Source organism: Mesoplodon densirostris, chromosome 3 (assembly GCF_025265405.1).
Source record: "Mesoplodon densirostris isolate mMesDen1 chromosome 3, mMesDen1 primary haplotype, whole genome shotgun sequence".
Classification (NCBI taxonomy): domain Eukaryota; kingdom Metazoa; phylum Chordata; class Mammalia; order Artiodactyla; family Ziphiidae; genus Mesoplodon; species Mesoplodon densirostris.
The window spans coordinates 120252394-120273871 of record NC_082663.1 but is presented as its reverse complement, the minus strand read 5'-3'; the positions used below and the strand labels follow the sequence as shown (position 1 = coordinate 120273871).

At 40.6% G+C, this 21478-nt stretch overlaps 1 protein-coding gene across 2 annotated transcripts in view; it reads right to left on the bottom strand.

Moving 5' to 3' along the window:
* LOC132486385 (protocadherin alpha-C2) overlaps positions 1-21478 on the bottom strand; it is a 97375-nt gene that overhangs the window by 38812 nt on the left and 37085 nt on the right. The window contains exon 1 of one of the 2 annotated variants that reach the window (XM_060093477.1): positions 566-3121. The exons of the other annotated variant lie outside the window; for it this stretch is intronic. Within the exon in view, the coding sequence (XP_059949460.1) occupies positions 566-3121 (2556 nt within the window). Of the gene's footprint in view, positions 1-565; positions 3122-21478 lie in introns of those variants that run through there. 2 annotated transcript variants of the gene reach the window in all.

Below are 21478 nucleotides of genomic sequence, written 5' to 3'. Positions count from 1 at the left end.
CAGAAATATTAACTGGATACTTTTCATTGTAGATAGTCCATGGTATAAACAGGGACAGCATACAGAGGTGACCATCACAGCCCCGAGAGGTTTCAGAGCTTTTGAAAAACAACACTCCTGTAGGATTTCAAAAGGGAAACTTCCCTGTATATGATACAGCACAGGCCATTTCTCCTTGAATCTCACAATGTTACCCTCTATAGCATCATCTTATTCTCAGGCCTATTCTATTTCTCTACAGAGCTGTGCTTTAACACCACATACTTAAGACAAATCCTCATTTCTCAAACAATTTTATGGTCAAGGTTTCATATATCTGAAAAGAAAATGGAAAGTAAAACAATTCTCTAGTCCTATTTTCCTAGAGAGGAAACAGAGCAAATTATAATCCAATCACAGGTAATACACACACACACACACACACACACACACACACACTCAGTTTACCAGATAACCCTTGTCATTGTTAATAACTCGAGAAAGCCAACTACATGATACTGGGAGGGGGCCGGGGGAATGTGAAAAATGCATGACTTTGTGGAAGACCCCTTGACTACTCTCTCACCTCATTTTGAGAAACAGCTTCATTTTTTAGAATAATCAGGTTCCCAGCACTCTGCCCACTTTGGCCTGTGAGGTGCCTGCTGTCACCTGCTGCTGCTTGGGCTCCCCCAGGGCCCAGTCCTGTCTGCGCCCCCGTGTTGTAAAACATGAAAGTGTCACTCCCTGAGCCTGCTGTCAGACAGGCCTTGTAGCAGTAGGTCTTGGTGAGGGAGCCATTCCCTCGCACTTCAATGAAGTGAGGCTGCACTTTGAGGCCGTGTGGTAGCCTGGCATCAATATTGTTGTTGGCCTGTTTGTAGAGTTCTGCAGGGCACCTCTCCCTCACTCCACAGAAGCCTCCACAGCACGCAGTGCCATAAGCAGTGTAGCGGTAGCACTTGATGATGCTCAAAACAATGATTGTCAAAAGAAATATAAAAGACACTGTGCTTAATGCTATTATTAGATACAGTGTAATTTCAGAGTATGTCCGAGGACGTCTCACATGTCTCTGAGTGTCAGGGAGGATTTTGGAAACCCTATCCACTACAGCTACTGTAATGGCCACAGAGGCTGACAGCGATGGCTCTCCATTGTCTCGGACCACCACGGTCAGGTTGAAAGTGGTTCCACTCTCATCTCCCATCTTCCTGGTAGTCCTAATTTCTCCTGTATGTAGCTCTACTTTAAAGAGGTCCAGGTCAGAAATCTGGGCCAGGTGGTAAAAGAGCCAAGCATTCTGCCCAGAGTCTGAGTCCATGGCTATGACTTTAGTGACCAGGTAGCCAGCAGGGGCAGTTCGAGGCACCATTTCAACGGCTGCTGACGAATTGGTTGAGGTAGGGTATAGGATGTGAGGGGCATGGTCATTCACGTCCACTACATACACGTTGGTGGTGACAGTGCTGCTCAGTGGTGGGCTCCCCTTGTCCCGGGCCTCCACAGTCACCAAGAACTCCCGAAACTTCTCATAATCAAAGGAGTTGACAGCATAAAGGCTGCCACTGGCACTGTTAATGGAGACATAGGAGGTGACTGGCAGCCCTTGAATCTCCCTCTCCAGGAGGGAGTAGGTCACCTCCGAATTCTCCTTTTCATCTGGGTCTGTGGCTTGCACAGTGCAGAGCAGCACCCCTGGCAAATTGTTCTCCTCGATGTAAATGGAGTAGGAATCCTTCAGGAAGCTGGGTGCATTGTCATTGATGTCAGAGATCTCAACCTGCAGTGTCTGCTGGGATGTGAGCTGAGGTACTCCCCCATCAGTGGCTGTCACTGTGATGTTGTAGGCAGCCACCTGCTCCCTGTCCAGGGGGCCATTCACCACCAGTGTGTAGGAGTTTCCAAAGCCATTCAGTCGGAAAGGAAGAGTGGCCTCCAGGCCCAGGCTCACTTTCCGGTTGGGACCTGAATCTTGGTCATTGACACTGAGAAGGGCCACAACGGTGTTGGGGGCAGCATCTTCAGGCACTGGGCTGTACAGGTCCGTGAGCACCACCTCTGGGGCGTTATCATTCACGTCCACGATGTCCACCAGCACCTTGCAGTGACCCACCATGGGCACTGGACCCCGGTCTGTTGCCTGCACATAGATCTGGTAGGAAGAGGCCTCCTCATAATCCAGCTCTCCACTTACCCGCACTTCCCCCGTGCTGGCATCGATGCTGAAGAGCTGCCTCTCCCGGTCCGACGTGTAGCTGCTCAAGGAGTACGTGAGCTCACCATTGGAGCCCTCATCCGGGTCTGAGGCATTCAGCCTCACCACCAATGTGCCTGGGGGCGCGTCCTCCCGAAGCTGGACACGGTAAGTGGACTGGTCGAAGGCGGGAGAATTGTCGTTAGTGTCCAGGACAAGCACAGAGATCTGCGCGGTGCCTGAGCGGGCTGGGCTGCCCCCGTCCACAGCTGTGAGAACCAGGTGGTGCAAGACTGCCTGCTCGCGGTCTAGGCCCTTACGCAGCACCAGCTCCAGCACCTTACTGTTCTCCTGCAGGGGTTTCAGGTCCAGCTCGAAGTGCTCGCTGGGGCTGAGCTCGTAGGTCTGCACCGAGTTGGTGCCCACGTCGGGGTCCTGCGCGCTCTCTATGTGAAAGCGCGCTCCAGGTGCCACCGATTCGCTTACCTGAAGCTGGTAGTCGGGCCGCGGAAAGCGCGGCGAGTTGTCGTTGATGTCCAGTACCTCCACCTCCACGGCACTCACCGCCACGGGGCTGTGCGCCAGCACTTCCAGGCTGAGCAGGCAGCGAGGCCGCTGCTCACACAGCGCCTCCCGGTCAATGCGCTCGTTGACGAAGAGAGCTCCACTGGTCAGGTCCAGCTCCAGGTAGCGCGGGCTGGGCGCACCCAGGTGGTTGATACGCAGGCAGCCCGGCCCCAAGCGCCGCAGCTCCAGCCCCAGTGCGCGAGCCACGTTGCCCACAAGCGCGCCAGGTGTCTGCTCCTCCGGCACCGAGTATCGCAGCTGGGAGGCCGCTGGGCCCGGCAGCAGCAGTAGCAGCAGGAAAAGCAGCAGCAGCCAGGACATGGGCGTCCGGAGCCGGGGATGCTCTGTCGCCCCAGGTCTGGTGCCCGCCAGCTCCATAGCCACCGGCCGCGGCGGAGGCAGCCGGGCAGGGCCGGAGGCAGCAGCTTCCCCAGCCGTGCTCCACGCCGGGGCCGCGCCTCCGCCTCCGCCTCCGCTCGTGCCGCCCTGCGCCCGCTCCCCCACGCCTCACGAGCTAGCAAACGCCGGGGCCGCTCCCCTCGTGGGCCCTCCGGAGGGCTCCTGGCCCCGCCGCCCGCTCTGACTCCCCATATCCCAGCTCCTCCGCTCGCCTCAGAGTCTCTCAGCCCGGCTTCGATTCCTGCCGCCGCCGCCGCCGCTGCCGCCGCCGCTGCTGGTCCAGTGGGAGGGAAGAGGAAGCAGAAGAGGAGGGGGAGGAATACTCAGCAAGTCCGGCTACGATTCCGCACCGAGGTGGCGGACGGCGACCCGGACTGCCCAGTCGCTCCAGGCACTCCAGCCCCAGCTCCTTCGACCCGGACCGGCCGGATCCCAGCAGACCCCGGGAACACGGCCACTCCCTTTTTCCCTGCCCCCACTGTCCTGTTCAGCCAGCCTCCACGGTCCTTCGGCTGCTGAACTGGTCTTGTAAGGAGATTATTCTAGGAAAAGCAGTTAAGTCTCTAGGACTCGGGCTTTCAGCTCCCAGGAAAAGATTTCCAAGCGCAAGAAAATACACCGAGGGCCTTGGCTAAGTACGGATATCTGGGCGGCGGCTCCACGTTCAAAGAAACAAACGCAAGTGAGGCGCTCTGGCGTTACTGATGATGGGGATTATTTCCCTGACACCAACATTTTCCCTGAATACTCCTAAATACTGCAGAAACTTCTAGGGCAGAGGGAGGGGGGTGGTGGCAAGTGCTGTCATCTTTCGCGGAGCAAGCCTAAAACTAGCATCCTGCGATCCAACACTCAATTCTGCTCCTAGCCAAGTGGCTTTTACTTCCAGTGTGTGCCTTGGCAAATAACCAATATTTCAGGTTTTAATATTCTTTCTTTAAAAAAATTGGTTCCATGAAGCTGCAGGCTAAGCTCTTATTTGACCCCTTTTGATCACAGTGGGGAAGATCTTGTAAAATTTTAAAGAGATTCTTCCCTCAAGCTCTTCCTCATTTTACTTCAAATTTTTTTCATTTATCACCCAAGACATTTTCTTTCTTTCAAGAGTGATTTAAATTTTTTTCTTTAACGGATGACAATGTCTTCAGGAGCCTGCAAAACCATTACATCAAGAGAGTTACTCTTGATTTCCCAAGCCTGGCTGGAATTTGGACTCCATTAATGCTTCGCAGTGAAAAGTCTGCTGTTACTAAGCAAAATGTGGAAGGCTGGGATTTATCTCACAATAGCCAGCAATTTCAATGGCTGCAGCTCATCTTACATAAATATAAGGTTCCTTTACCCCTCCGGGTCTCTGTTCCCCTAAGACTCCCCCCTTGTATTGCTGCAGAGGCAACAAAAGGATAACCAATTGTCAGTGAACAAGAAGGCAGAAGGATCAGAGGAAGACTTTCCGTTCTGTGTCATTGCCTCTGTTTCTCTGTTTTGAACATCCACTGTTCCCAGGCCCTCCCATCTATTCCACAAGAGTTTAAAATTCATTGTCCCACTTGTACAAAAGCACTCACTAAAATGTTCTTTCTCTTCTCTTCTCTCAGCATCCTCTCACCCCTAGATCTTCTGCTGTCATTTTCTAGCTATGAACTGGGACAAAACTAGGAGACCTGACATTTGGCATGCTTCCCTCCTTCAGGGCATAGTTGAAGGGGCCAAGGCACCCAGGTTTCAAAGGCTTGGACTAGCACATCTCTTCCTCCCACCTACCAAGTACAGCAGCTGACAACTCTACAGCCTAACCCATTTTATTCCAGAGAAGTTCCCAGCTTCCTCCTATCCCTGCTGCTGCTTATTTGTCCTCTTTGTTCCCTCAGGAGTGCAAAGTGGGAAGCAATTTCTATCACATTCTATTCCTGTTTCTCTTCTTAGGCCTCTGGCTTCTCCCTCTCTGTCTGCTTCCTCCCAAAATGTCCCTACAGTAACTCTGTCTCTGCTGTGGTAATTTGATCTCAGAAAGCCTTTAACTCTCAAGTGCATGAAATGTAGGCCTGGCCTATGTCTTCACCCATTACTTATTTCTGAAAATAAATGGCTTATAGGTGGAATCAAGTTATAAGTTGTCAGGAAGAGTGACCTTTTCTTCCCTCATCTCCTCCCAGGCTTTCACAGTCGCTGCCACCTCTGCCCACAGCTCTGAAACCTGGTCACTAGGAATTGACCATGCGTGGACCCGTGCCCCTGAAAAGATCACAGGCACTTAAAGAAGAGATTAAAATGACAGAGGCTTGGTAATGTTTTTAATGGAAGCCCCCAAGTGTCAAATCTCAGGAGAAAAATCAGGGCTCCTCTTTTAGCAATCTTGTCATCTTCCAGCAAGGACATCTGCCAGGCTGTCCATTTTGATGTGTCAGGATCATAAGCTTCAACTTGTACTTACTCCCTCAATGGCTGAGAAGACAAACATAGCACCAACACAAATCAGCTACCTCTTCAAAGACGTACTAAAGAGATGGCCAACTCTGTATTTGGCAGTACAGTGATTTAGTTGCTCATACTATTGTACATGTCTCATGCCAACCTTACTAGTTGGTGGAATAGGATTGCTTAGATTGCTGGCAAGTGCCCTGTCTACGAATATTAATACTAATGCCTCAACCACACCACTATGCATTCCTTCCTTTCCTTGGACCTTCAAGAACCCACTATTGAAAAGCAGAATAGCGCAGATTTTGAAGTCAGTCACACCCCTGCCAATGACTAACCATGTGGCCTTGGTCATGTTACTTAACCTAAGCTTCAGTTTACTCATTTTAATTGGGGAAGACAATTTTAAGTAAACTCATAGAATCATTAAGATTACATGAGATGATGTATATAAAACAATCTGAGGGAGATTAAGAGGTATAAACTTCCACTTACAAAATAAATAAGTCACAGGTATGAAATGTACACTATGGGGAATACAGTCAATAATAATGTGATATCTTTGTATGGTGACAAACGCTAACTAGACTTACCATGGTGATCCTTTTGTAACACATAGAAATATTTAATCACTATGTTGTGTACCAGAAATTAACATAGTGCTGTAGGTCAATTATACTTCACAAACAAACACACAGAAAAAGAAATCACACAACACTGTAAATCAACTATACTCCAATAAAATTAAAAAAAAAAAAAATAAGATCTGTGGTTACCAGAGGTGGGGGGGGGGTAGGAGGGGGGAGTTTAGATGAAGGTAATCAAAAGGTACAAACTGCAAGTTATAAGATAAATAAGTACTAGGGATATAATGTACAACATGATAAATATAATTAACACTGCTGTATGCTATACATGAAAGCTGTTAAGAGAATAAATCCTAAGAGTTCTCATCATGAGGAAAAAATTTTTCTTTTATTTTCTATCTATATGAGATAATGGATGTTCATTAAACTTATTGTGGTAATCATTTCATGATGTATGTAACTTAAATCATCATGCTGTACACCTTAAAATTATACAATGCTGTATGTCAATTATATCTCAATAAAACTGGAAAGAAGAAAAACCAATCTACATAGTGATTGACAAGTACGTTATTGTTATTATTAAAATGCAACAATTTATTATCATCAGTAACCTTAGTTGACAGTCTATATATAGCATGGCCCTTTAAGGTATCAGACAGAGATAAGCACCTAACTATGCCAGACAGGAAGTCAGTGATGATGGGGAAGATGAGTGTGCACCAAAGTTAAGCTTACCCAATTATCTCTAGAGCTTAGCCTATATTTTGAAAACAAAAACCAGTCCCTTTCTATATCAGCAAAGGAAACGGACTTCCGTCATGAGAATTCCTTCAAGGGATTTGCTCCCTCACAAGAGATTCACCTTTTTAGGATATGTGAAAATACTTTGGCAACAGAGTACAGAAGTGTTCCCAAAAATGCTGTAATGTCTAGTGCCCAGTATAGAGCTTGGCACAGAGATACTTAATTAATGTTTCTTGAACAGAACTAAATTTACAACTTTACCTGTGCAATTCTCTCAAATAGAAATAGCTTCATCTTTTCTCTCCCCCTTTTAAATGTTCTCTATATTTCAATGTCCATCTTAAAACCTACCTAATCCATGAAACATTGTCTGCTCTAAACATACTGTCTTTTATTTTTCTCTTTCATAGTCTACATCTCTCTCACTGCTAACATTCAGAATTCTGAATGTGTCATTCTTTAATTCATCCAAATGCTTTAATATTATTTCCTTACCTTAATTATACACAACCTACAAGCAGAAGCCATGTCGTATATGTCCGTGTATTTCCTCACAGTGTAGGAAAACTTACAGACTCTCAATAAATAAGTGATGACTGTTTCATTTTCTTCAGATCCTTTTTTAGCAGATTCAAGAAGTGCTGCTACTTCTCCCTTTTTTCCCCAGGTCTAATGGTGAGAAGACTCAAGAGACTGCAATGATTTTATTTCCTTTAAATTTTGAAATTCAAAATATTTCAAACCTGGAGAACTGAATCCTACTAATGAAGTTGCTGGACGCTAAGAAAGGCTCTGCTCAAAAGTATTATCACTCTTTCTACTTTATATTATAATTAAAAATTGTAAAATAAAGGTATTCCTTGCTCATAACTAACATGGAAAGTGACATGATACGAGAAATGCCACAAAAAGACATGATTTTGTTTGCCCCCATGTTAGACGAGAACTTTGAAATAGTATCCTTAATTGTATCCCTTAATTGTATCTGTAAAATGCATCTATCACAAGGTCATTGGACACAGGAGCAAAACCAATCAGAACACAACCCAATTAAGCCTCTAAGAAAAATACTGGTATGGGACTTCCCTGGTGGTCCAGTGGTTAAGACTCCCAGTGCAGGGAGCCCAGGTTCTATCCCTGGTCAGGATAGAAAATGGGCTGACCATTATGGGAGTATCTGCCAAATAGGGAAGGTTCTAATTTTCAATTTTAAGTTGTATATTTATGTTGTTCCACAAACTGAGCACATGATATATAATTTAAAAACAGAAACAAATGAACATCCCAATGTTTAGTGTGGTCCAAAATAGTTTTAAAATTCTATCTTGTTATAAACGAACTGCACTTCTGATCTTTATGCATCTTCAGAAGGAAAATGCTTACCAACATGATTACAGCGTTCATCACAGGTACAGCATCCAATGGTTGGAGAGATAAAAAAGATTTTTCAAATAACATTATGGCTGAATTTTTTCCACAGTCCCTTCCCTCCAGAGGGAATGCATTAACTTTTAGGGAAAGATCCTCTAAGTTTTTATTGATAGTTCTGAGAAATTAATATACTGTTGATTTTTGACTGAGGCATCTGAAAATTGCTTAGAATAAACAAAGGAACTCAAACTATCTTTGGACAAGTACTAGTAAAAACAGAGAATACATTAAAGGCTTGGGGCAGATTGTGTAATATAAGAGATAAAATCAAACTATTCAATTATTTGAGGGCTTTGCTTCCCTATCAGTATTTTCAATGGAGATGGCCTACCAAGAATCACAGAATATTAAAGGTTGAGAGAGATTTAGAAAGTATCTCACCCAAATTCTTTATTTTTCATTGAACAAAATGTTTAAGTAGAACTTGAACCTCAAGGTCAGTGAGGAGATAGGAAGCATAAAAGTGCTATAAATAAGCCAAGTGACAAATGATCTTCCAGAGTACTAGAAGAACTTACAGATGTGACTAGAGTACCAAATTTCCTATTTCTAAAAAAGTGCCATTGAGTTTGATATAAATTCCTTCAAAACTCTATTGTTACTAAAGTAACTGTATATGAGCACCTAAAGGCATTCAATACTAGGGACTACTTTGGCTTAACTGAAAACTGGTAACATCAAACCTACCACATAGACTTTAAAAAAATTTCACATGGGCATTTTAGATTTTCAGTTGCTAGACTCATTGATAAGGGAAATGCTACAGGCATAGTCAATTTGGAATTCGTGGAGACATTAAACAAAGTCCCCCCAATATATCCTTACAGACAAAAGGAAGAAAGAAAGGCTGCAAGACAGTATGATTAGATGATTTCATAATTGTTTGGATAACAGTGACAAAAAGTGTTTATTAATGGAATGCTTCAGCCTGGAAGGAAAATTCCTGTAGGTGACTGCTGAGATTCACCATTGGTCTTATCCCTTATTCAATATTTTATCAATGACTCAAAGTGAGGAAGCATCAAGTGTCCAGGCCAATCCAGCAACAAGTTGAGCTCTCTAGAATGAGAATATCAACTGCCTAGGGTAAACCATGACTCTAATTCAATAAAATTAGTATCAGTATTCTACCTGAGACTCAATACATGCCAGAAATTGGTAAGTTTGTATTTAATTTCTGGCTTCCAGTATTGCCATTAAAACCTGTTCCAAGTTTCCATTCATCACTCAAGGCCTTTTATTTTAATAGAAAAACTTGTTTGGCTCTGTTTCTCCTCTGAAGTTCTTGGGATTTTAGCCATAGAATAAAATAAGATTGTAATTTGGCACTAAAAAATATCCTTGTTCCCAAGTGGGTTTTAGCCACAGCATCTATCGATCTGTATACTGTTTTTTTCTATTTCAAAAAATGTAGATATTGTTGAGGTACCTCAAATTGGAACTGTTTTCCAGGATATGACCTAAGCTCAGTCTAAAGGAAGGCCATGGTATCTCCTTTCTATACCCAATGTGTTTGTTGCTTGGAGAAAACAAACTTATACCTCCACCTAAAAAGGGTGAATTCTCAAAAGTATCTGTTCATATATTCAGAGTATCAAGTAACTGTTGGCTTTTTGGGTCCTCCTTGCCATGCTGATGCCTTAGCACTACTGTTTACATGTTATGTCTATACATATTAACTCATTTAATGCTCACAAGAGCACAATCCCCAGTCAGGTTGGTACTGATGAAGAAACTGGATCCCAAAAAGGTGAAGGAATTAAAAGAATCTTCAGGAAGCTCTTGTCAATGCCCTTGTTTCTTGAGATAGTAATACTACATCTGACCACTACACATGCACTTCTAATTAAGAATCATGTTACTGGCCTCCAGCAATTAATTTCCAAGTATTTTATATGAGATCCTATCCAATTGTTTTGTTTGTTTGTTTGTTTGTTTTTGGTTTTTTTTGCGGTACACAGGCCTCTCACTGCTGTGGCCTCTCCCGTTGCGGAGCACAGGCTCTGGATGCGCAGGCTCAGTGGCCATGGCTCATGGACCCAGCCGCTCCTCAGCATGTGGGATCTTCCCGGACGGGGGCACAAACCCATGTCCCCTGCATAGGCAGGCGGACTCTCAACCACTGCGCCACCAGGGAAGCCCTCCAATTGTTTTTATAACTGCAAGCTTTTTGTCTTTTAGAGACTTCAATTGGAATATATATATATATATATATATATATATATATATATACACACACACACACACACACATACATACATATATATGTATTTGGACTATATATATATTTATTTATATATTTTTAAAATTGCTGGCCTTAGCAAAAGTGTTATACAAAATAGATTTGTATTTCATATCCCAGCCTCTTCCTTCAGTACCATCTTCCCACCTATGATATTCTGCCTAAGTAATGGGGTTTTACAAATGAATTGGCTTGTGGGATCTTAGTTCTCCCACCAGGGATTGAACCCGGGCCCCCTGCATTGGATGCACAGAGTCCTACCCACTGGACTGCCAGGGAATTCCCAGACTTTTCTAATATAAATCTCATTAGTGTATTCCTTGTGATGGGTTTTGTTACATAAATCCTTCAGCAGTTATGTGTACATTATAAGGTGGGTAAAATATAAATTCTCTAAATTAGCCAAGTTAAGATGTACTATGTATTCTGTGATATTAAAAGATCCTTTAAGGCATTTTGATGAGAAATTAATGTTATCTAAAACCTTTATCAAAGTTAGAAACCTTTTATTAAAATTAGAAAAGACTTATAGATTCTTCAATTTTTTGGTATCCTCAGAACTTTTTACACGTATCTTTTAGGTAGTAAGATCTAGGATTAAATTTCACTAGCAATAATAGATGCAACTCCACTTCAGGTTTTTAATCCCATTGTATGCTTAGGTCATGCACCTACTTAGGGTCCTCTTACAATAATCCTGCTTGATGTAAAACCAGACTCCAAGATCTGGCTCTACTGTTTATTATGTGTCATTGGGAAAGTTTTTTTTTTCCCTCTAAATCTCAGCTTAGTAAAATAAAGAAAAATAGTACTTACTACCAACAGTTTCTGCTAGACATTTATTCAGATAAAGCATGTAAATTTTTCATTTTATAAATTCTCAATGATTATTAGCCAGAAAAAAGAGGGGTGCAGCATAGGGATAGAAGTCTCATAAAATTATCCAAGGAGGGGTGAGTCAAAAGACAGCAAAAGCCCAAGTTTCTGCATTCTTTTTTTGCGTACTCTACTTGACTGACAGAATTGAGAAGAAAAATCTAGTTCTATTTATAGTAATGGTTCTATTTATACAGCATCTCTGAACTAAGGGTCTCAAAGATCATTTAACTTATACATCTACAACTTGAAGTTGCTTGACGCCAACTTCAGCATTTCAGCCCTGAATAGGAAAATATATATATGTATGTGTGTGTGTGTTTGTGTGTGTGTATACACACACAAACACACACACACATACATATATATACACAAAACTCCCCAGTCAATCAACACTTTAACGTGAGACTTTTCTTTATCTAAATCTATTGGGGAATTTTCCAATAAACCCAGTGAACCAAAGACAATGGGGTGGTAACTTTAATGAAGATATAAAACTGAAGCATAGAATGGTTTGATAATTTACTAGAAATACAGAGTTGATTTCAAGCAGAACTGGGGAAAAAAATCTCACTTTCTCTCTTTCCAACTCAATGTTACATCTATTACAATAGAGTTATCACCCTAAGATATTCAATATCCTTTATAATTAAAATTTCATCATAGCCTCCCATGATTGGTTTTCTGCTGTACTCTCTAACTAGACTAGTATTCCTCTGATCCAATTATCATAAGCTCATTTAAACTGTATATGAAAGATTTATTGGTTCATAAATCAATGAATACATAGGATATATTGGACAGATATGCCTCCTACGATATGTAGATTTAGTGTTCCTTAAGCTAGCAGGAGTTGAAGAATAAATAGGATTTTCAAGTTACAAAAACTCATTCTTTCCAAGTGTCAACAATGATGTGTTAAGAAAGTAGCAGCAACCCTAAAAATGTCAGACTGTGAGTTTCCTGAGTACAAGGATGAATATTGCATCCTTGGATGAAAAATTTAGCTATAATTCTGAGAACTAGGCAATTTTAGTTTAGGGGTAGGCACAGAAAATTAAATCATCATGGATTATTCCCTATTCTTATTCTCTCCCCAACATATTTTGAAAAGAATCATGGAGGGATTCAATGGTGTTACAATAGATAACCAAATTAAATTATCAAATTTAGTTCTCATTAAAGAATTTGTATATGCATCAAGGTTACTGAGTCAACATTAAAAGTGAATGGAGGGACTTCCCTGGTGGCACAGTGGTTAAGAATCCGCCTGCCAATGCAGGGGACACAGGTTCAAGCCTTGGTCCGGGAAGATCCCACATGCCGCAGATCAACTAAGCCCGGGCACCACAACTACTGAGCCCGTGAGCCACAACTACTGAGCCCGTGAGTCACAACAACTGAAGCCTCCGGGCTTGGAACCCGTGCTCCACAACAAGAGAAGCCCACAATGAGAAGCCCCTAGACCTCAACAAAGAGTAGCCCCCGCTGACTGCAACTAGAGAAAGCCCACATGCAGCAACGAAGACCCAATGCAGACAAAAATAAATAAATAAATAAGTGAATGGAGGTTTATTTTCTCTTGATGACAATGATAGAGACGCTATTCAACAATAAATTCCTAAAAAATTCCTAGAGCTCTGAAAAAACAACATCTACAAATTCACTTAGGTGGTTGTGTAAATTTACGTGTATAACTTCGAGAGGAAAAACGTTATTTGATATCTCAGTAGGACATAGACATATTTGCATACTTGGTTAAAGTGAGCTGTAAAAAAATTAAGTTAAATGCCTTTATGTGATTTCCATTAGTTATCTTAAGATAGAATGCATCTTGGAACTCTTTCAAATTGCATATTAAGAAATTCACAGAATGACACTGACTTCAGTATATATTTTCTTGAGAATTTTGTTTCTGCTTTCTTTATATCTTCACACTTTCGAGTCCAAGACTGAGGTTCTAAGCTTGGGGAACTTAAAAAAGTTAATAAATTTTAAAAAAATTGAACGGAAGGACTTCCCCGGTGGTGCAGTGGTTAAGAATCCACCTGCCAATGCAGGGGACACAGGTTCTATCCCTGGTCTGGGAAGCTCCCACATGCCGCAGAGCAACTAAGCCTGTGCACCACAACTGCTGAGCCTGTGCTCTAGAGGCCACAAGCCACAAATCTTGAGCCTGCGTGCCACAACTACTGAAGCCCACGTGCCCTACAGCCCACATGCCACAACTACTGAGACCACGCACCACAACTACTGAAGCCCGCGTACTCTAGGGCCTGCGTGCCACAACTACTGAAGCCCGTGCGCCTAGAGCCCATGCTCCACAAGAGAAGCCACCACAATGAGAAGCCTGCACTCGCCACAACTAGAGAAAGCCTGCACACAGCAACAAAGACCCAAGCCAAAAAATATATATATATATAAAATGATGAAAACTTTTAAAAAATGTATGCCTGTGGACTTCCCTGTGGCCCAGTGGTTAAGAATCCACCTTCCAATGCAGGGGATGCGGGTTCGATCCCTGGTCGGGGAACTAATCCCACATGCTGAGGGGCAACTAAGCCTGCGTGCCACAACTACTGAGCTCACGTGCTCTGGAGCCCACACGCTCTGGAGACTGTGCACCACAACGAAAGTTCCCACATGCTGCAATGAAGATCCTGCGTGCCTCAGCTAACCCACCGCAGCCAAATAAGTTAAATAAATAAATAAGTAAATAAATAAATAAAAATATGCATGGAACATGTTTTTTTAAAAGAGCTGTAAACACATATAATTGTGACTGTACTTAGGTTTTGGGATTACAGATGATTTCTTTTCCTAAAACATCTACAATGATGATGTGGTACTATTAATGGAAAAATTATTTTAAAATCTTTTTTCAACCTTACTGGCTACCTATTTCCTCATGATAAAATCTAAAATTCTAAGCATCGCATTGAAGGATCTTATCTGATTCTAACTTACCTTTCTAGCCTCAACTTCTTCCTTGCTTACACATGTACAGTATACTCTGGCCAAAGCAAACTATTTTCAGCTTCTCTTATGCTTTCTCATTCCTCCAGGCCTTTATGGTTTTTGCTCTGCCTGAAATACTCATTCTCCACTCTACCTCCTTGCTTCCCAAATGATTCATTAAGGTTCTGCTATAGAGATATCTTACATGGGAAGATTTCCCTGCCTATCCCCACCCTCCATCAAACACCATACTGAGTTAGTTGCTTTTCCTCTGGGCTACTATATATTTTACCTGAAGCAATTCTTTAAAAAGTGTAAGTAAATTGTGGTAAGTTAGAGAGGTATACTCTAATCCATACAGCAACAAATAAAAACATATTTGTTTCACTGTAGCTCTAATTTGTTTGTATTATATTTGACAGTTTACCTGTTTATTGTTGAGATATCTTTCACTGTTATGGATTATATCTTATCTGTCTCCACATTTTGAGTGTCTCATGCTCAAAAAAGCATGTCAAATGGAGTGACTAGAAGAAATATAGAAATTGTTGTATGTCAAGTAAAGCCACAAATACTACCTCTAATAAAGTTGGATTATCTGAATGTTTTGTGTTTTCTTTTTTTATTGAAATATAGTTGATTTACAATGTCATGTTAGTGTCAGGTATACAGTACAGTGATTCAGTTATATACATATACACACACATATATATGTATATATGTATATATATATGTGTGTATATATATATGTATTCTTTTTCAGATTCTTTTACCTCATAAGTTATTGTCTGAATGTTTTAAGTGAAAGCATGTGCTCTCTTCGTTCAGTTACTAAGTATTTCATAGTAGAATTAATGTATGAATTACTTTCTTTCCAAAATTAATAATAAAGTATTTAAATCCCCCTATGAAGCATTTCAATACTACTTAGATGCTAGTCTGCTGGTGATAAAACTGTATAATAGGGAATCTCAGCTAATGGCAGCCTAAATTATTCAGAGCAGCCATCTTACTAAAAGCAAGTAAATATTCTGGATAAAATATTAAAACAATTATCTTAAAAGCACTGAAAACCAGATAAGTTAATGAGGAACTGCTAAGACAAATTCTGGAGGAAACTTAAATCCAAAGAGGTGAGCAGAATTTTGAACTTGCTTTTCGTTCTGAAAGCATCTGCCAACACAAACTTGGACATAAATTCAGATAATTTGTGGGATGAGAAAGACATAAATTAAGGACCAGAATGTACATAAACTAAGGATTCTTATAGGATCTCCAAACTACAGTAATCTGGAACCCCAAGGACTATATTCTCCAGGTAATGGTGTAACAAACCTACCCACTCTCCAGCCCAGAGAACTGCTGGGGAGTTTGACTTGGAGCCAACCAGAACAGAAGGAAAACAGGAAAGGAAAAAAAATCTTATAAAGTTGTGGTTGGATACTGGATATCCCACAGATTTTCAGCTGGGTATACATAGAGTCTAAGTCTCCAAAGACCCTCAAGTCTTGAACTTAGATTAAAGCAGTTTACAACTAGTAGTTTTCAGACACTGGCAGGTGTAAATAAAAATCTATCCTGAATGCACTTTCATTCAAGATCTCAGGATATCCTGACAAATATTATTTTCAGGGTAATGACCATCACAAGTCAGGAGAAATCTGGCACACATGGAAATATGGAGCTGTGATCAAAAACCAGCTGAAGGGCTTCCCTGGTGGCACAGTGGTTGAGGGTCCACCTGCCGATGCAGGGGACACGGGTTCGTGCTCCAGTCCGGGAGGATCCCACATGCCGCGGAGTGGCTGGGCCTGTGAGCCATGGCAGCTGAGCCTGCGCGTCCGGAGCCTGTGCTCCACAACAGGAGAGGCCACAACAGTGAGAGTCCCGCTTACCGCAAAAAAAAAAAAAAAAAAAAAAAAAAAAAAAATAGCTGAAGCAGCACACAGCAGAAACATACTTTCAGACTGCAGACTCTAGAAATATCAAAGATTTAATATATTTAAAGAGATAAAAAGCGAGCTTGAAAATATTTTCAGAGAAGAAAAAATAAATTTAAAATGTCCCAGCAGATTTGAATAATAAATAGAATTTTTAAATGAAAAATATAATAACTAAAAAAAAACCTCAAGGGAAACTTCTAATAGCATATTAGACACAAAATGAAGACAAAATTAGTAAAACTGAAATAAAACTAGTAAGAAATAACTCATAAAACAGCACAATGAGACAACAGTGGAACCCCAAAGACAGCTGATAACTCTAATGTATCAAAATGAAATAAATGCCAACCTAGAATTCTATAGCCAAGGAAAAATATCAAGAATGACATTATAGGCAAACAAAAACTAAAATAGTTCATCACCAGCAAAAATAGAGATAAAGAGAGTTATTTCATAATGTTAAAAGTTTCAATTAACAGGAAAATATTACAAATTTAAATTTGGTTAAATATCTAAATAAAATTAAAAGCCTCAAAATATATGAAGTAAAATATTGACAGAAGTCCAAGAAGAAATAAACAATTCAACATTTATAGTGGGACGCTTTAACATAACTTTTCAGTCACATAAAATAAGCAAATAAAAAGAATAAAAAAGAATATAGAATATTTAAACAACACAATTAGCAAAAGACTTAACAAACATATATAGAGCACTCCTACAGGCAATTTCAGAATATTACCCTTTCATGAACATAGACATTCATGAACATTTACAAAAATTGAGGGGCTTCCCTGGTGGCGCAGTGGTTGAGAATCTGCCTGCTAATGCAGGGGACATGGGTTCGAGCCCTGGTCTGGGAGGATCCCACATGCCGTGGAGCAACTAGGCCCATGAGCCACAACTACTGAGCCTGCACGTCTGGAGCCTGTGCTCTGCAACAAGAGAGACTGTGATAGTGAGAGGCCCATGCACCGCAATGAAGAGTGGCCCCCGCTTGCCACAACTAGAGAAAGCCCTTGCACAGAAATGAAGACCCAACACAGCAAAAATAAATAAATTAATTAATAAACTCCTACCCCCAACATCTTAAAAAAAATTTGACCATTCACACCCTGAAATCCTATACTAGAATCAATGATATGCAGCTATATAAACAACATGGATGAATCTCACAAATAATCATGTTTAGCCAAAGATAGTAAAACAAAAGCATACATACTATATAATTCCATATATATAAAGTATAAAAACAGCAAAACAAATCAAGATTGTTAGAAGTCAGAATAGTGGTTACCCTTGGGCGGATTGTGATTGGAGTTTCTGGAGTGCTGACAATGTTCTGTGTCTAGATTTGTTTTTTTTTTTTTTTTTTTTTTTGCGGTATGCGGGCCTCTCACTGCTGTGGCCTCCCCCGCCGCGGAGCACAGGCTCCGGACGCGCAGGCTCAGCGGCCATGGCTCACGGGCCCAGCCGCTCCGCGGCATATGGGATCCTCCCAGACCGGGGCACGAACCCTCATCCCCTGCATCGGCAGGCGGACTCTCAACCACTTGCGCCACCAGGGAGGCCCGTGTGTCTAGATTTGTGTGCTAGTTACATAGATGTGTTCAGTTTGTGTACATTTATCCAGCTGTACATTTATGATGTGTGCATTTTTCAATACATATATTATACTTCAATAAACAAAAAGTTTTCCAAAAAATGACTATATGATGGGCTTCAAAGCAAATTTCAACAAATATGAAAGAATTAAAATCACACTGGATATGATTTGATGACAGTGGGATGTAACAAGAAATCTATAACTAAAAGATTATAGAATATAATCTTTATATATATAATATATATACATATAATCTTTATATAATATACTATGTTTAATTTTCATAAATGCACCATGTACTCACATGCATTTTAAAGGTTTTAAAGAGTTTCATTCTGCAGTTGTTGAGTGATTTTATACACACACATGTACAAGTTTGTTATCCCCCTTATTCAAATTCTCTGTAACCTTATTGATTTTCTTTTGTCTCCTTATTCTGTTCCTGAACAAAGTATGTTAAAATTTCCCATTCTGGTATGGATTTCTCTACTTCTCCTTGGAGTTTACCCATTTTTGCTTAAGGTACTTAAAGATTATGCTATTAATTAGTGGATTGACCCTTGCTTGTATTATTATGTAATGTCCCTATTTATATCTATATGGCTTCTTGCCTTAGGGTCCACTATAAGTGATATGTGTATAGCTAGCTATACAGTTTTCCTTTTCAAAACTGTTTACATGGTATGTCTCTTTCCATCCTTTTACTTCCAACTTTTCTTTATCCTTTTTATAATGGTGTGTCTCTAATAGGTGACATATGGGTGTTTAATTTCTAACCAGTCTGACCATCTTTGTTAATTGGAATGTTTAGTCTGTTTACATTTAATGTAACTAGTGATATACCTGGATTTTAATCACCTACTTGTATTTATTTACCTTATCTAATTTGCCTTTTCTCCCTCTTTCTTGCCTTCTTTTAGACTAATTAAGTATATTTTTATCTTATTTTCTCCCCACTATTAACTTATTGGTTACTTTTTTTTTTACTATCTTAAATGGATTATCTTAGAAGATAATCCTTCATCCCTGACTTATTAAAGTCTAATATAATTTTTTACTTCCAGGACAATGCAATGGGCTCAGAACCTTTTAATTCCATTTACCTCTCTCCATATTTTTGTTATTGTCCTCATATACTTCAGTTCTTTTTATATTTTAAATTCTACTATGCATTATTTTTGTTTATTCAGTAAGTATTTACTTTCTCTGCTGCTTCCTTCTCTTCCTTCCTTCCTTCCTTCCTATATTTCTATGCTTCTACTTGGGAATATTTTCCATATAACTAAAGAAATTACTATTTCCTTCATGCAAATCTGATTGAGATGCATTTCCTCAATTTTGTTTTGTTTGAAAATATTTTTATTTACTTCTTTTGTTTGTTTATTGGTTTTTGTTTGTTTTATTTGGGATTTTGCTTCCCCGACCAAGGATCAAACCCACATCCCCTGCAGTGGAAGCTCGGAGTCTTAACCACTGGACCATCAGGGAAGTCCCTATTTACTTCTTTTTCTGAAGGATATTTTTTCTGGGTATAAAATTCTAGGTTATCAGATTTTTTTAAAAAGCCCTTGAAGATGTCATTTCATTGTTTTCTGGCTTCCATTTTTTTCTTGAGATCTCAGTTGTCAGTCTTCCTATTGCTCATTTAAAGGTAATATGTTTTTTTTTTTTTTTTTTGCGGTATGCGGGCCTCTCACTGTTGTGGCCTCCCCCGTTGAGGAGCACAGGCTCCGGACGCGCAGGCTCCGGACGCGCAGGCCCAGCGGCCATGGCTCACGGGCCCAGCCGCTCCGCGGCATATGGGATCCTCCCAGACCGGGGCACGAACCCGTATCCCCTGCATCGGCAGGCGGACTCTCAACCACTTGCGCCACCAGGGAGGCCCTAAAGGTAATATGTTTTTTATTTTTTATTTTCTGGCATTCAAAAGATGGCTCACTGAAAAAACTAATAAAATCAATAAATCTACAGCAAAACTTAACAAAAAAAAGAGAAATAAAAAACATCAAACTAGGAATACAAAAAGAAACATCATTTGGTTCAACATTAAAATAATATGAAGAAATATTATGAACAATTTTAAGCCTATACATTATAAATTTATATCTGTGCATTTGACTAAATGCACAAATTTATTGGAAAACACAATGAAGCAAATTGTTACAACTAGAAACAGAAGATCTGTATAGTTCCATACCTATCATAAATATTGATTTATAATTAAAAACGTTTTCATGAAGAGAACTCTAGTCCAATAAGGCTTCATTTTGAATTCTTCTAAATGTTTATGGGAGGAAAAAAAACTGACTTATATACACAAACTTTCTAAAGAATTGAAAAAAAAGTAACACATCAATTTACTATATGAGGTCAGCATGGTCATGATACCAAACCCTGACAAAAACATTCTAAAAATGGAAAATTTCTATCATAAATCCAGATTTTTAAAATTCTAAGCAAAATGTTAGGAAACTAAATCTAGTGATATTAAGAAAAGATAATACATTGACACTAGATTTATTCTAAAAATGGAAGATTGGTTTATTACTATTAAATAGACTGACATAATTCATGGTTTGAATACAATAAAAGGATGAAAATCATAGATCACCTCAATAAACAGAAAAATATGTGATAAATTTAACATCCATTGATTTTTTTTTTTTTTTTTTTTTGCAGTACGTGGGCCTCTCACTGTTGTGGCCTCTCCCGTTGAGGAGCACAGGCTCTGGATGCGCAGGCTCAGCGGCCATGGCTCACGGGCCCAGCCACTCCGCGGCATGTGGGGTCCTCCCGGACCGGGGCACGAACCCGTGTCTCCTGCATTGGCAGGCGGACTCTCAACCACTGCGCCATCAGGGAAGCCCCCAGTGATTATTATTATTTTTTTTTTTACATTTTATTTTTTTATTTTTTATTTTTTTTATTAGTTTCTGCTTTATAACAAAGCGAATCAGTCATACATACACATCTGTTCCCACATCCCTTCCCTCATGCATCTCCCTCCCTCCCACCCTCCCCATCCCACCCCTCCAGGCGGTCACAAAGCACCGAGCTGATCTCCCTGTGCTCTGCAGCTGCTTCCCACTATCTATCTACCTTACGTTTGGTAGTGTATATATGTCCATGCCTCTCTTTCGCTTTGTCACAGCTTACCCTTCCCCCTCCCCATATCCTCAAGTCCATGCTCTAGTAGGTCTGTGTCTTTATTCCTGTCTTACCCCTATGTTCTTGATGACATTTTTTTTCTTAAATTCCATATATATGTGTCAGCATACAGTATTTGTCTTTCTCTTTCTGACTTACTTCACTCTGTATGACAGACTCTAGGTCTATCCACCTCATTACAAATAGCTCAGTTTCGTTTCTTTTTATGGCTGAGTAATATTCCATTGTATATATGTGCCACATCTTCTTTATCCATTCATCCCCGATGATGGACACTTAGGTTGTTTCCAGCTCCGGGCTATTGTGAATAGAGCTGCAATGAACATTTTGGTACATGTCTCTTTTTGAATTATGGTT